This window comes from Perissodus microlepis, chromosome 3 (assembly GCF_051167445.1).
Source record: "Perissodus microlepis isolate ML-2025 ecotype Zambia chromosome 3, ASM5116744v1, whole genome shotgun sequence".
Taxonomy (NCBI): Eukaryota; Metazoa; Chordata; class Actinopteri; order Cichliformes; family Cichlidae; genus Perissodus; species Perissodus microlepis.
Window position 1 is genome coordinate 7,346,052 of NC_140463.1, and position 14,750 is coordinate 7,360,801.

The 14,750-nt window shown below is 39.4% G+C and overlaps 2 protein-coding genes across 2 annotated transcripts; both read left to right on the top strand.

Annotated features, from left to right (window-relative positions):
* Nucleotides 1–355: 355 nt before the first annotated feature.
* Nucleotides 356–4,650, top strand: cyb5d1 (cytochrome b5 domain containing 1). Its single transcript, XM_084923026.1, has 4 exons — nucleotides 356–586; nucleotides 2,037–2,113; nucleotides 2,995–3,213; nucleotides 3,326–4,650. The coding sequence occupies exons 1-4, from the start codon at nucleotides 463–465 to the stop codon at nucleotides 3,554–3,556; spliced, it is 651 nt and encodes a 216-aa protein (XP_084779152.1). The 5' UTR covers nucleotides 356–462; the 3' UTR covers nucleotides 3,557–4,650.
* An 83-nt stretch (nucleotides 4,651–4,733) lies between these two features.
* Nucleotides 4,734–14,730, top strand: LOC146389679 (asialoglycoprotein receptor 1-like). The gene is made up of 8 exons (XM_084923024.1): nucleotides 4,734–5,440; nucleotides 5,515–5,616; nucleotides 8,868–8,966; nucleotides 11,323–11,388; nucleotides 11,471–11,563; nucleotides 11,645–11,799; nucleotides 12,441–12,550; nucleotides 13,156–14,730. Exons 1-8 carry the CDS (start codon nucleotides 5,386–5,388, stop codon nucleotides 13,304–13,306), a joined length of 831 nt encoding a protein of 276 aa, XP_084779150.1. The 5' UTR covers nucleotides 4,734–5,385; the 3' UTR covers nucleotides 13,307–14,730.
* Nucleotides 14,731–14,750: the final 20 nt, after the last annotated feature.

Genomic DNA, 14,750 nt, shown 5'->3' on the forward strand with positions numbered 1-14,750 from the left:
TTATCTTAATGAATAATTTGCATTACTTAATATATTTATTTATTTCATTTTTATTCTGATAATCATTTGATCAGTCAGATACATTTGGTTATTTTAAAAATTGATGTTTCCTGGGTCATTATTTTAATTTGCTGCGGGATGAGACAACATGGTGATATTTACAGGTGGGCAGAGTTGAAAATTTTCATATATATATTACTGTCCGGAGAGTAATGATTCTAACAAATACATACAGTTAATTTATTAATTTTAATTAATTTATTAATGTTTAGGAAATAAAACCATCCCTATCTTAATTGATTAAATCGTGTATTAAACGTGTATTTCAATGAACTGAAGCCCCGCCCTCGGCGTCTCTTGCCATGGCAGCGTGTCAACAGCGCTCCATGGAGACAGCGAAGCCTGAACCGGGGCTGTTTTTCCGCGTTTCTCCGTGATTTGGACACAGCTACCCGCCTGCAGATGATGGGACGGCCCAGGTACTTCACTCCCTCGGAGGTGGCGGCTCACAACACGGCGGAGGACCTGTGGGTGTCGTTTCTGGGCAAAGTGTACGACCTGAGCCCGCTGATGAGCCAATACAAAGGTGAGCCGCAGCAGGTAGATTACTGCGTCACCAGTTGAAGACAGGGCAGGCTGAAAAGCACAAAGTGCCTCTGTGAGAAGTCAGAGTCAGTGAGAGTGATTCCTGTTTTTGACTCTTTAGTTACACAACAGGAAAAAGAGTTTCCGGAAGTGTCTGTTCCTGCTGCTAATCCACACAGCGAGCAACCAGAAGGAGTTGCACTGTGTGTGTGTGAGACTTGTGTGTCCGACATGAAGACTCGCAGAGTACAAACACACAAAATGACAACAAAGGAAAAAAAATTTAATAAAAAATAATCCCTGAAAACGTGGATCACAGTTTTTCCACTCAGTTCATTGATTTAATCCATAGACTGTATGCAAAAGATGGTGCTTGCTGCATATTGTTTTTCTTCTTCTTCTTCTTCTTCTTCTTCTTCTTCTTATTATTATTATTATTATTATTATTATTATTATTATTATTATTATTATTATTTATTTATTTATTTATTTATTTATTTATTATGATGGAGCTCGTGGATGAAATGACACGAGGACCTCAAGTCATTTTACTGAAAGAGGCTGCCCTCCGGTGGTCATTTCAGGCATTTCTGCACTGAGGCGTCAAAGACCAATTAAAAAAAAGTGTTTTTGCTTGTAATATTTTAAAGACACAACTAATGATTGACTGTAACATCTAAAGATGAACTACATCAGCTACTGTTAAAATTATGTATATAAATTAAATTAGATTAACTGAAAAAGCCAAAGGTGGGTAAATGACCCAAATAGTTTGAAAGAGAATATTTAAGCCACTTGGATGAATTAACTTTGTGTGGAAGTTAATCTTAATATTTCAAGGCATCCTGTTTCCTCTGATAACTGATCGGACAGTTTTACTCTGAAAAAATTACACTTTTAAGCATTTTGATGCATTCCTATAACTAAAGGTGGAATTTTAGTTTGAAAATCAGAGATTTCATAGCATCCTGTTACCATCCCCTATCTAATACACTTTTATTTTGAAAATGATGAATTCATTTAACTAACTCTAGGTTGTTTTTTTTTGAAAATGTGAGATTTCATAACATTCATTACCTTACCTCACCTAACATTACCTTCCAATTACTAATTGGACACTTTTATTTTGAAAACAAAGACACTTTAAAATAATCTTTCCTTAAAGTTGACTCGCTGCTGGAGCCTCAAGTGGACATTAGAGGAACTGCAGTTTTTGTTCCATCAACACTGGCTTCATGCTTTAGACTCTATGATCAGCTTGTTTTGTTGCAGTTTGAAAGCCTTTGTAATATTAATTCGAAAGAGTATAAGTAAACATCTGTGTAGTATTTCCTCCTACAACTTTCTTAAAATGTGAGTGGGTTAAAATCAGACACCACTGTGGGAGTTCTCAGGTGGAGAGTATTAAGAAAGATGGTGTTTATGAGGGTGACATGTGTTTCTGTCCGCAGGTGATGTTCTGCTGTTGCCCATCATGGAGTTTGCAGGGAAGGACATCAGCAGCTGGTTTGACCCCAAAACTGAAGACGTGAGTGCCGATCAAACTTATGTGGACTGGTGTTAGACTGTGTAGAGCTTTTCTACTGTAGCACAGACCCAAGAGTTCATTTTTACTACAAGCTACATTTATGTCTTAGATTTTACTTCATTTTTCAACTTTAAGCACTTTCTCACTGCTTGTATGGATGCTTCTGGGACCGTTCAGGGGATCAGTGTCTTGCTGAAGGGCATTACAGCATGCTGGAATCAAACATCCTCCTGAGCCACAGTCACACTCAGTCATCTCCTACACCTGTCATTAAGGGCAGCTTGAGTAATAGTCGTGCATTCCTAATCCTGCTGAAGTAAAAGTGTTATCACCTGAATGTACTCGCCTGCTACTGAGTTCTGATTTGGAGAAAATTGAAATACTGTTGTTTAATCTTCTCTACAGGAAGCTTCACTTCAGGTTTAAGCCCAAGTCACACAGGCCTCGAGGCTCAGTCAGCCCAAATCCTTCCAACCTCGAGCAACTTTCAGGAAAAAAACACTTTTTCCTAGAGACCTGTGGTTTCCATGGGAGTGCAGACTGCTCTCTAGGCTTGTGTGAGTGGTCAGAATCAGTTTCCAGGTCACATCATTTTCTCGTATAGAAAATGTAGAGAAATAAAAATTCTTATCACAGTTCAGCTAAAGATAACCAGACAACATTTTCTGTTGCTTTGTACTTGGACAGTTAAAGTAAACACACTTCACTGTTTTCTCCAGCAGGTTTTGCTTTTACTTCATGAGGACATTTCAGTTCTCTGATCTGGAGTCTGTGGGCAGTGGCCCGCCTCAGACCTGAAACCTGAAACAGCATCTGGTGGTTTTATGCTCCTGTGCTGTCAATGTAAAAAGATAGTAAATTAATTTCCCACCTGTCCTCAGATCCTGAAGTATGTGGACCCTCTGACCTGCTGTGTGGCGTACTACACCCCCAGGGGGCGTTTCCTGCACATCCCTCCCACCGGTCCGCGCTCCGACTGGGACAGCGACATCGGACAGCCGTGGTGGAGAGATAGCCGATACGAGGTGGGGCTGCTGTCCGCTAAAACCAGGTGGATACGAATCATCAACACGCTGACGTCACAGGAGCAGTGGATGGAGGTGAGCACATCACCTCAGCCAGATGCACTTTGGGTAACTGCGCCTTCATGATGTGGTTAACGGTCACAAAGACGTTTAGCTACAAACACAGTGTGTGTCCTGATGCCCTCAGGTGTGCTCAGAGGAGACTCTGAACGAGATCCTGCAGCGCTACCTGCGATACAACTCGCATGCCCGCAGCTACACCTGGAAATACAACGGCGCCGTCCTGGACATGAGCAAGACGCTGAGTGAGAACAATGTCCCAGACAATGACCTCGAGCTCGAACAGCTGCGTCTGGACCGAGACGCATTCACCCCCGCCATCCTCCTCCACTACAACGATGACCTCACCGAGGGCTGACCTCTGACCCTGAACTGTGGACTAGAACATAACAGTTATTTTATTAAAGCTGTGCTAACAGGTGCCTTTTCTAACTGTCGTTTGATGAAAGTTTTAACCAAAGAGAGACCTTAAATTCTCTTTAAAGGCCAATCTGAGCTGCACATTAGCACAGATGGAATCCCACAAAGTCACTAGAGACTCAGTTAGGGTTAGCTGAGTTCCCTGATGGCTAACTGAGCTAAGCAGTTTGGAAATTTTGTGCATAAAGAGGCTGATCCAGAGCCAAACTCTGTTTGGTCTATATGTCTATATGTCGTTTCTTTGCATTTAACTTAATTTTACATCTTCTTTTACATCTATCAGTTCAGCCCTTCACATCTTTAAATAGCCCTAAATTTAAGTAAATATGACGAGATGAATATGAAGAGAAAATGTTAGCCACCCCTGGTTTAAACCTAATTCATTTGCAATTCCCTCAATGTCCACTCCAGTGAGTCAGGCCCCATAGACTCCCGTGTTAAAATATTCAACTCTTCAGGTGAAATTAACATGTTTACAACCTTTACAAATAATAGATTTCAGGTAGAATGAGATATATATATTAATAACATATAACGTACAACAATTAAAGGCTTAAAAAAGTGGAGGTTAACGTCAGTAAAACACATGTATAGATGTATAACAAGCCTGTATAAGTCAGACCTGAAGCTTTTTAGCTTAGTTGGCGTATCTCTGGATGGCATAACCATCAGAGAACACTGCGAGTAACAAAACCCAGAATGGGGCGTCACAGAGTGCTTTCTTACAGGTCATGGAGTTCCACAGGGCTCTGTTATAGGTCCTTTACTTTTGTTCAGATTTAAATTATAATCTAATTCACTTGTTTAAATTGTATTAACACTTAAAGTTTCCATTAATGGTAGTGTGGCCTGTTTGCTGCTGTTGGAACATTATGTTTAATGCAAACATGTGACTAAAATTGTACTTGAGACCATCCCCCTAAAACCTGGTGAATGTTAATGTGATTATGAATTAATGTCATAGAAAAACTGATCCAGATGGTTTTCCACAGTTTTAGGTGTTTCAATTAAACCATTTAAGGTTTAGATGAACACTGTGTCCTGAGCACCTCTTGTTTTATATCAAGCTTTGTGTTTATGGTTATCTTGTGTTAAATTTTAAGACCACATGTCTGTGTTTGTTTGTGATCTTGCATTTACACATAGTTTGAATTTGTGAACACTGTGGTTGATTTTAGGGAAGTTCAGACTGAGGAATGCTTCCCTCCCTGGGAGAAAATGTTTCTGAACAAAAGGGAAATTCTGAGGCTCATTTTACAGAAAATACTAAAATAGGATGTGAGACTAGGAGCTAAATCCTCAAAAATAATTATGATGCGCTTAATAAAACGGGTACTTGCACATAGTTTCTTACTTGGTGGGTGGGAGGGAGGAGGTGATGTAAACTTTTATCTGATGCTTTCCAGCTGATTCTTCACAGGCAGAGCAGAGGTGAGGAGCACTTTATTTCTTTCTCCATTATTAGTTTGAATTAGCTTTGATATTTAAGTGAGTTTGGTAGAAAGAACAATTTGATTTTGTTTGCTTTTGTTGAGATTAGCATAGATGTATTTATATACTGAATATCTACATAAATCCAGCTACAGGTGTTTTCATTTAAACTACTTTGATGCAATTTATATTTAATACGTTTAAAATAACTTTACGGTTTAACTTGAAAGTAATAAAGGGAGGCATCACCGGGTAGTTTTTGAGACTTTTGTTTGTCTCTCCAAAGGTACTGTAACTTGACTGACTCTATTTTAACCACAGTAAGAGGTGAGCAGAATGGAGGAATCATATTATGAGAATTACTGGGACCAGACGACGCTCTCTCTCACAGGTATCCGTTTCATTTAAGTTGGGAATGTCTTGGTTGTAGCGTGCACCTGTAATAACTGAGCGTCTGTCAAGCAGACAGTCCAGCACCCTCATCTGCATCCAGGTTCAGACGGTGGCTGTTTCCTGGTCTGATCGTCGTGGTCCTGCTGATTCTGATCATAGTGATGGGAAGTACCAGTAAGTGCGTGCACACACACACACTCTAGTTTAGGTTAAATGTGGTGACCACTGTTGTCAGGTCATTTGTGAGGACCCCCAGTTTATACTTTCATAAACAGACACAACCACAAAACAGTCAAGTATTTTGATGCCTCTAGAGAGCTAAACTTTTAAAATCATTGCAGCACTAGCATCTTCATCTTCTTCTGGCTTCTGTCTTTAGAAGTTGCTACATCTCAGCCTATCCCCAGGATCTTCCTCTATCACACCACTCTGCATGTCCTCGTTCTGTCATGGACCTAGGTCACTGACCCAGTGTCTTGACTTCATAGTTTTGGTTTATTTTGAATATTTTCTGGTGATTCTAAGTTTCTTTTGTTTTTCGCTTCATGTCTGTAGTTTTGGTTATATTGTTCTTTTCGTATTTTGTTTGTTCCTGTCCTATCTTTATTCATGTCTGTTTTTCTCATCTTGTAACAACATTTCACTTCCTGTTTTATTGAATGACTGTGACTCACAGTGGATGCTTATCCCCTCCTGGCATGTTTCTGGTTGGTGTGGTTTTCTGTTTTAATGATTCTTCTGAGCATTTTTGTACCTTTTTGTATCCAGATTTCTTTTGTATTTTTCCCCCCCCCACACACTACCAGTGTTGGGCAAGTTACTTTTAAAAAGTAATTAATTATAGTTACTAGTTACTTCTTCAAAAAAGTGAGTTACAAGATTCTAAAAGTAATTAATTACTTGAAAAGTAACTATTGCGTTACTTTAACAAAACGTTTAACCCTCTGGGGTCCAGGGTATAATTGGCCATTTTAACTACTTTTGATTTTCCCTCCACATTTCACCTTTAAAAACTATTTACTTTGCCTTGTTTGGTATCATTCTTTTCAGCACAACCTCACGTGTCTGAATTTACAGTTATGTTTTCATTTTGACATACTGCATTAACACAATTGATCTAAAATCAGACAAAAAACATAAAATCCGAGTAGAAAAAAGTTACTGTAACAACCACAAACATGTTTAATGATCATATTTCATAACTTTAAATGCAAATATAAATTGTCAATTTTAAAATCATATGCACAAGTTATTTGCATCCATTTACCTTTTACCTTGATTTATTAAATAACCATTTCAATCTATTTACAGAACAATCAGCTGTTCTGCATTCAATAAGATGCCACACAAATTATTTGTGCCACTCCAAAAACATAATTTCTGTCCGCTATAAAGGAGAACATCACAGCCTGATACCTGCAGGTCTGACAGCAGCAGGTGTATCACTCCTGTTTCTACCTGGAGACAGCAGTCGCCTCATTGTTCTGACACACAACACAAAACTATCCACAACACTACACACTAACTACACAAGACAACACATTAACTACACACTCCAAACACGCTAAATGTCACAAATCTCTCACATCTCAAAACTCTCTCTCTCTCTCTCTCTCTCTCTGTCACTCTCTCACTCACTCTTAAAACTTCCTGTTTTTTTTTTGTTTTTTTGGTTGTTTTTATTTTATTTTTTGCTCATAAGCAGAGAGTGCTTGCTAGCGCTGTCCTTAGACAGTAAACGTGATGAAACTATTGAGGAAAAAACGCTGCGTATATATTGTTTATCATGACTGTAGATCATTGGTTGGTTAAATGATCACCAAGCAATATTTGTTTGTTCAGGCCTGCCATAACTGTGGGGGACTAGTCCAACCGGAATAGCATGGTGGGGGGAGTTTTGTTCTTCCAGTACGGTCGGTGTGTTTTGTCGTGTGCTGGAGCACGCATTAAAGTTTTACAGCGAACTAACATCGAGAGTGATTATTGACTCGTCGCATTACACGAGAGTGCTACAATGACTCTGGTTTTACGTGGCCTATCAACACAATTTATAAACTGGTATAAATCACCTTGTTGCTTTGTCTTTAAGTGGTCATGTGATTGGCTTACCACGACTCCTTTATTCTTCCTCAGTCAAACAGCAGCACTCATGCGATTGTTTTGCCCCCTGAGCTCCAGGTGTTGTGTTAGACAGTGATCGTGATTACCGTCCGCGGGAGCGCGCAGCTGCTTAAAGCTGTAGCGTCCAGATTACTTACAGCTACTTCTGTGCAACTGATATAAGATGCGGTAAACTGAACACAGCTTCAACCGTCTGTTTGTTGAGAAATAGTAACAAACGACATTTTCTTGTTAGTAACTGTAACGCCGTTGTAATGATAGGAATAGTAATTAGTTAGATTACTCGTTACTGAAAAAAATAACACCATTAGTAACGCCGTTACTTGTAACGCCGTTATTCTCATCACTGCACTACCAATATTATAAGTAAGCTCTGCGTTTTCAGTCTGCCTTTTAAAATAGAAATAGAATAGAATAGTCTTTTGTCATTTTTAATGTACAACTAAATTCTGGGTGTCCCACATCAACGGTGTTGGAATAAAATATAAATAGTAGAAAAACACAAAAATGTGCACAGTAGTTGGAAGCACTGTGCCACTGCATACGTGCGTACATGCCACCATCTTGAGCCGTTCATGTCTAGGTCTGCATTTGGGGTCCAAATCCACATGCTAAATCCCACCTCTACATCCATAAACATCCTTTGAGGTCTTTCTCTTTTCCTATATGTCCAATATATCAATGATCCCTCCACTGCACACTTTCAACCATCTCAGCTTTCCACTTCATATGTATTCTTTATAGTCTCTAGTGAAATAAACACTTACAAACTTTTTCTTGTATGTGGAAATGATTATTAGAATCAGCATGAGCAGAGTACGTTAGTAGCTAAATCACTGTGACTGCAAAGATGGTTTACAGAATTTTCTTGTAATTGAAAATAATTTTTGATCCTTCAACATGACATAAAGATAAAACAAATGATAACTAAACTCTAATCACACAATAGATATTTACATGACATCATCTTGAAATTAAATTATTATTAAATAAATACAATTTTCACCCATAGAAAGATAAAAGTCATTTGATTTACAGTTTTTGTTATATTGAATCTACATTATGTAATAGAGCCAGTTTTTAAAATCGGCGTTTTAGTTTATCATCTCTAGTTTTGTTTCATTTTGTTCTTTTAATGATTTTGCTTTACTGAAAATTTTTTATGTTTGTCTTACTTTGTTGAGCAAATTTCTTTATTACACTATTATTTTATTGTATTATAGAGTGTTTAGTTTGCTATACTACAAGAATTTCCTCTTTTTTGGGGGATGTGTACAGTAGACCTTGTCCATCTCTTTTTTCAGACAGGAAGATGTCAAATCGTCTGGGGACTTTGGAGCAGAGAGTTTCCAACCTCAGTAAGATCGTCCAATCACTGAACGCCTCACTGCATCACAGTCAAGGTAGCACACCTACTAGTTAACGTCTTTTTGGAGAACACTCAAAAAACAAAAAAACAAAACAAAAACAGGACACAGTTTCAGCACATTACTCTGCTACACTTAAAATCTGAATGTGGTTAGCTTATATAGATTTAATACGTCAAACTTAAAGGTGTTTAGATCCACAGCATAACTAGTTATTGTCCCAGTTCTGGGTCATTTTGACCCAGCATTTTCAGTTTCTTGTGTTTTGGTATTCTTCCGTTCTTCTGTGTTATGATTTATGTTCTGATTCTTTAGTTGTGCTGTTTTGATTATTATTATTCTAGGTTTCAGTTTGGTCCTGGTTATGAATTTAGTTTTTAGGTTTTGTGTCAAGTCAGTGTCAAGTCTGCGTCTTGATGTGATTTGTTTCTTGTTTCCTGTCATACTTTGAAGGTCCATGTGTTATGTCAGTGTCCATTTTACTTCCCCCTGTCGCGTTAGCCCCAATTTCTCCCAGCTGTGTCTCCCTCCCGTTTCCTATTCCCTGATTACTCCACTGTGTATATAAGCCTTGTGTTTGCCTTTGCCCTCTGTCGTGTCGTTAATTTTTTGCTACCCTCAGTATGCTGTGTGTTTGTCTTCTACTTCTGTTTAGTTGCTCAGTTCCTATGTTCAGAGTTTTGTTTTGTTTTTTTGGATGTTTTATTCATGTGGAGTTTTTTCCGAGCAACAAAGCTGTGCTTTAAGTTTAACCTGCCGGTTCTGAGTACTGCTCTTGGGTCCACCTCTCCGGCCTGCCTGCCACACAGCCTATCATGGCAGTTACAGCTATCTAGTAGCGGTGGACAATGTAAACACAAAAAAAATCAGAACAATGTGGCAGCGTGGAGACAAAAGCATCCGTGAATGTAAACTAAATGAAGGTCAGTTTTTATAAATGAGCTACCCAATGCAAAATGTAAGTCCTGGATCTGAGTCCAGGAGTGGAGCTGGTGTCTCACCAGAGGTGTTTTTTTTTTTAACTAGATATTGAAACATGTTGTGGAAATTTTAACAATAACCTGCAACACACCCAGTGAGCTTGATTTGAAGTGGGTTTAATAAACACATTGCAATGTGGAGAGAGCATCCCAGTGAAACACCAGGACCATCTCTGCCTTGTGGCCACCGCCCTTACATCTTATATACAGACACACAGACAAAGAACATTCCCCAAACTCTTACATGTTGGCCCCTCTCACGGGGGGCTATACCTCCTCTCTCACAGAGAGAATTATGACCTTGTTTTCTGCTTAGCCTTCACCTAAGGATTTACATCCCTGATAAGCAGGAGTCTCACTATCTGTTTAATGTCTCCAATTACAATGGCCTCACTGTGTTAACATTCCACATGCATGTAAAGGAGTGCTCTTACTATGGTAAAGTGAGAAAGTGATATTACTATAACTAATGTGATATAATTAAATATGTGATTAATGCATGAGAAAAGAAATCTTCCACCACAAACATTATATATTTAAATTAAAATGACACATTTATATTAAAGCACTGCTTATTTATAGTGGAGTAGATTCGGTATCTTTGTGTCAAATTAATATATTTGGAGGGATTTTATTGTTTCCCTTGTTTTCCTTAAAACCACTTGATTTAAAGGTTTAAAGTAATTCCTCTCTATTTCTGAAGTAGGACCCAAACGTTAAACTCTTCAGTTTAGACAGAGTGTTTATTTACAAGGTGGTGAAGTAATTCACCAATAAATCCCTGTGTGTCCCAGACTCCCGTGCCATGTCTTCATCCAGTGTCAGTGCTCTGTGCATGTGCTCCTTAGTGTTCGTGTAACCCGCGCTTGCTGCCCTCTCGTCCCGCAATTCTCCTGAGAAAATAACAGAAGGAGCCGTAAATACACTACACTGCGACAAACTCGCACTCACTGACTTCCAGCTGGGAAACTAACAGGAAGTCTCACAAAACGATCCAGCATCGGAGAGAGCTCCACCACACTGCTAAGTAGCTCCCTCGAAGAGGCTTGATCATCTGCAGGTTTGTGTGAACATCTTCCTCAGGTGTGGCCAGCCACCTGGCAGGGCACACCCACCAGGCCTAATGGTGCCCGTAAACCAGCCTACCAGATGCACCCACACCCACATACCTGCAATCAGGGAAACCAGTGACAGCCATACCATGCATCAAATATACTTATAACAAGTAATACAAGTCCAAAACTGCGGAGGACCCCTGGGTCATCAGACCCAGGTCCCTGATACTAAAATATTTATCTCATAAGGGATTTATGCAGACTTACATTAACAATGTGAAAGTCTAAACCAAACCTCATCGTTTTAAGTGTTCCAGTTGCCAAGTTGCTTAACATGCTAAGTCTCCTTGTTTCTAGAAACGGCTAAACAAGTTCAGCAGCTCCAGTATGCTGTTGAGAACAACAAGGACCAGCTTAGCTCAGGTTTGTCTGCCCCCCTGTAGATTATACTGCTGGTGATCACTCCAAACATCATGTTTAACCTGTGTTTGTGCTGTGTGTTCAGTGTCAGAGGCGCCGAAGCAGCTGTCGGTCATCGACTCTCTGAGCAAGAGCATCGCTGCCATCAAATGTTCCCACGAACACGTCATCAACAACAGTGTGTATACCATATTTATATCAGGAAAATACACATCTGCAGACTGACGCTCACACCTGTGTACCTGTTTCTCTCTGTCAGGTTCAGCTACAGGTGGTTGTTGTCCTGTGGGTTGGACTGTGTTTGAGTCCAACTGTTACTTCTTCAGCGGTGATTCTCGGTCCTGGAACGAGTCCAGAGAGTGGTGTGAAACACAACAAGCTCACCTGCTCATTCTGCGCAATGACAAGGAGTGGGTAAGACCTGCCACACTTGTCACACGATTCAGCATGAAATGTACGAGTCTTTATTTGAATGGTAACGTTTCCTAGTTTGTAAAAATGTGTCTGGTTAACAGCATCTCAACAATTCAGACAGCAGAGACTTCAGAGCCTCAGAGGTGTCATTAGACAATGTCATGGGCATGGCACACTTTTTAAAACATAATTTAACTCTTTCACCCATAAAGACAACATTTTATTTATCTTTTTTGTAAGCAGGCCTGAAGTAGGACAGAAACACTTAGAAAAGAGCTTCAAAATGACTCACAGATAAAGAGTCGAGGTTTAAGATTTAAATGTACTGTCTGACATTTTCTGGACTTAAGAAAAGATTTGAAAACTTTATGTGCACACAGTCAAAAGCATCTTTAACTAAGCAAGTAAGTTTTTATTTAAAATGGAAGACTGAGAAAAGTCAAAGTCGCATGAGGACGTTGCACCAAGGCTAATGTTAACAAATCCACTGCTTAAATGCTGCCCTCTAGAGGTAAAACTGGAATTTACACAAAGGACCTTCAAGTTATGAATATTCCGCATTTTATTTTATTTTATTTTATTTTTAGTAGTTTGCAGACAAGAAAATAACAAAAAATTACTTTATACTTCTCTCTGTCCAGGACTTTGTGACCCGCAGGAGCATGCCTCACTTTTACTGGATTGGTTTGTCTGACTGGAGGACTGGGAGCTGGGAGTGGGTGAACCAGACGCCGTACACAGTGGAGCCCAGGTCTTTTACAAAAAAAAAAAAAAAAAAAAAAAGATGTGTGACCTCTCTTCTGTCTTGCATTAATGATATGGAAAGAATCAAAATCAAACAATTCCAGATGAAAGAGGATGAAAATCATAAAGCCATACTGGCATCATACTAGCCACTTTCCTTTTTCCATGTTTTATCCTGCTTTTTATTGAATTTAATTCCCCAAATGTTTGGGCCATACTCAAAGACACGCCATCCCTTTTATTAGCATTTTTTTTTTCAAATAGGTTTTTCAGAAATTACAAAAACATGCACACATGTCCACAGACTGCCCTTAAAGAGACTGACTTGACTGAAAAAGAAAGTGATCCAGAGTTGGCGGGAATTTTATATCCGGTTTCCAGCTGCAAATCCCTCCTGTCAGACACTGTAGAAACAAAATTAGCATGTTAGCAGAAGCAGCATTTTCTGTGTAGCTTTACTCAGTGTTAGCACAGCTTTTAGTGCAGAAATGAGCCATGCCAGCTTTGACAAAAGCTGCTGTAACCCTGGAGATGAGAATAGGACAATTATGCTCACTTCTGCATAGAATTTGCTCACAAACATAATAAGTAATGTATGTGTGTTTTTTCCAGGCGGTGGAAACCCGGGCAGCCGGACAACTGGACCGGTCTCGGTCACAGAGACGAAGACTGCGCTCACCTTTATGATGATGAACTCCTGAACGACGTGCACTGCTCCATCAAGATGCAGTTCATCTGTCAGAAACCTACCGTGAATGCCTGAACACACCTGCTTCCCTGGCTTTGCCCACATCTGCTCTCAGATTACACCGCGAAAACTTGTAATATAATGAAGATATCCCACTTTCTGGACTTACTGCTCTACAGGGGGCGCTCTCCAGCAGGTCCAGAGTTAATGAGGCTATATGGAGCTGTAGAAGAAAATTGTAGAAAATTTCCTAAGGTGTTTACTTTAAAGACTGAATAGAACATGGACTAAAACTGAAACTGTAGAAAAACATTAGTGAGAGAGACCTGTAATTGCAACACATGAGCTCTTTAATGAGCGTCCTGATGCCCTCAGGTGTGCTCAGAGGAGAATCTGAGGAGATCCTCCAACATTACCTGCACTACAACTCAATGCTACATCTGGAAATACAACAGCACTGTCGGGACATGAAGAAGATGCTGAATGAAAACCGCGCTCCAGTGAGATCTGCTCAGCCCCACTGTCCGCCTCCCTCTTAAACGACAACCTCACTGAGGGCTGACCTCTGACCTCTTGAAATTTGGACTTTCACTAGGTCATGGAGTTGGGTTTTGTTTTAGCTACATACTAATGAGGAACTTTTTATTCAAAAAACCTACGATTTGAATGAATACAATTATGTATAAAGATGTAAATGTTAGCCAAACCCTACCCCTAACTCTAAATGGGGTCCTTGTGACCAAGCGTATGCTAGGACATGACATTATTTTGTTTTTGCTATTTCTAATAATTTGTGGCTGCACATTTGTTTCTCTTGTTAGTTTTCTTTAATCCTTTTTGGTCATCATGCTGTATTGTGCACATGTGGGTAAAACACACATCAAGGGCTGGACTAGGCCATGTAACATCTCAGTAAGGTGTTTCATCAGTGCCAAATAATTAGCAAGATCTAATAATATTTTAACAGTATTTTCACTGTAACCTTTAACCATGCTTTGAGTCAGTTAACCATGATGTGGTAATTTTGTAAACTTATCTAAGTCTGTGGTCCTGAAGTAGAAATGCTGTCCACTTCAAACTAGGGGACGAACCTAGTGGACATTAAAGGAGGACATCCTTACCCACAGACTCTCACATTCAAATGTACAAGTTCAAAGCAGAAATAAACATTGTTACAGCCTGATTACAAAAAATAGTTTTGGTCTCTATATCTACACCTCTGCTTTATAGCAACAAAACTTTTTTAAAGCATCTGAATAAAGCCGTGTCAGTGTCAGATATTATGATGGTATTATCGTCACACAGATTGCATACAGTTTTTGTAGGTTTTGGTTGATTTTAGGGAAGTATTAACTGAAAAGTGGCTCTTTGGCAGGGAATGGCTGCCTGTTTCTGATTAAAAAGGAAGTTTTGAAAGCAACTTCTGTAAAACTTGGGCTGATTCACTTTAAAATCTAACGAAAAGGATGATAAACACGAAGCTAAGACCCCCAAAATGTTGTGACATACCCGTAAAAAT

Excerpts from the sequence above, each read along its gene's own strand:
- cyb5d1 (XM_084923026.1), top strand. The coding sequence starts at position 463 with ATGATGGGACGGCCCAGGTACTTCACTCCCTCGGAGGTGGCGGCTCAC. Across the intron at positions 587-2,036 it reads GCTGATGAGCCAATACAAAG|GTGATGTTCTGCTGTTGCCC; the intron begins GTGAGCCGCAGC and ends TTCTGTCCGCAG. Across the intron at positions 3,214-3,325 it reads CACAGGAGCAGTGGATGGAG|GTGTGCTCAGAGGAGACTCT; the intron begins GTGAGCACATCA and ends TGATGCCCTCAG.
- LOC146389679 (XM_084923024.1), top strand. The coding sequence starts at position 5,386 with ATGGAGGAATCATATTATGAGAATTACTGGGACCAGACGACGCTCTCT. Across the intron at positions 5,441-5,514 it reads GACGACGCTCTCTCTCACAG|ACAGTCCAGCACCCTCATCT; the intron begins GTATCCGTTTCA and ends TCTGTCAAGCAG. Across the intron at positions 5,617-8,867 it reads CATAGTGATGGGAAGTACCA|ACAGGAAGATGTCAAATCGT; the intron begins GTAAGTGCGTGC and ends CTCTTTTTTCAG.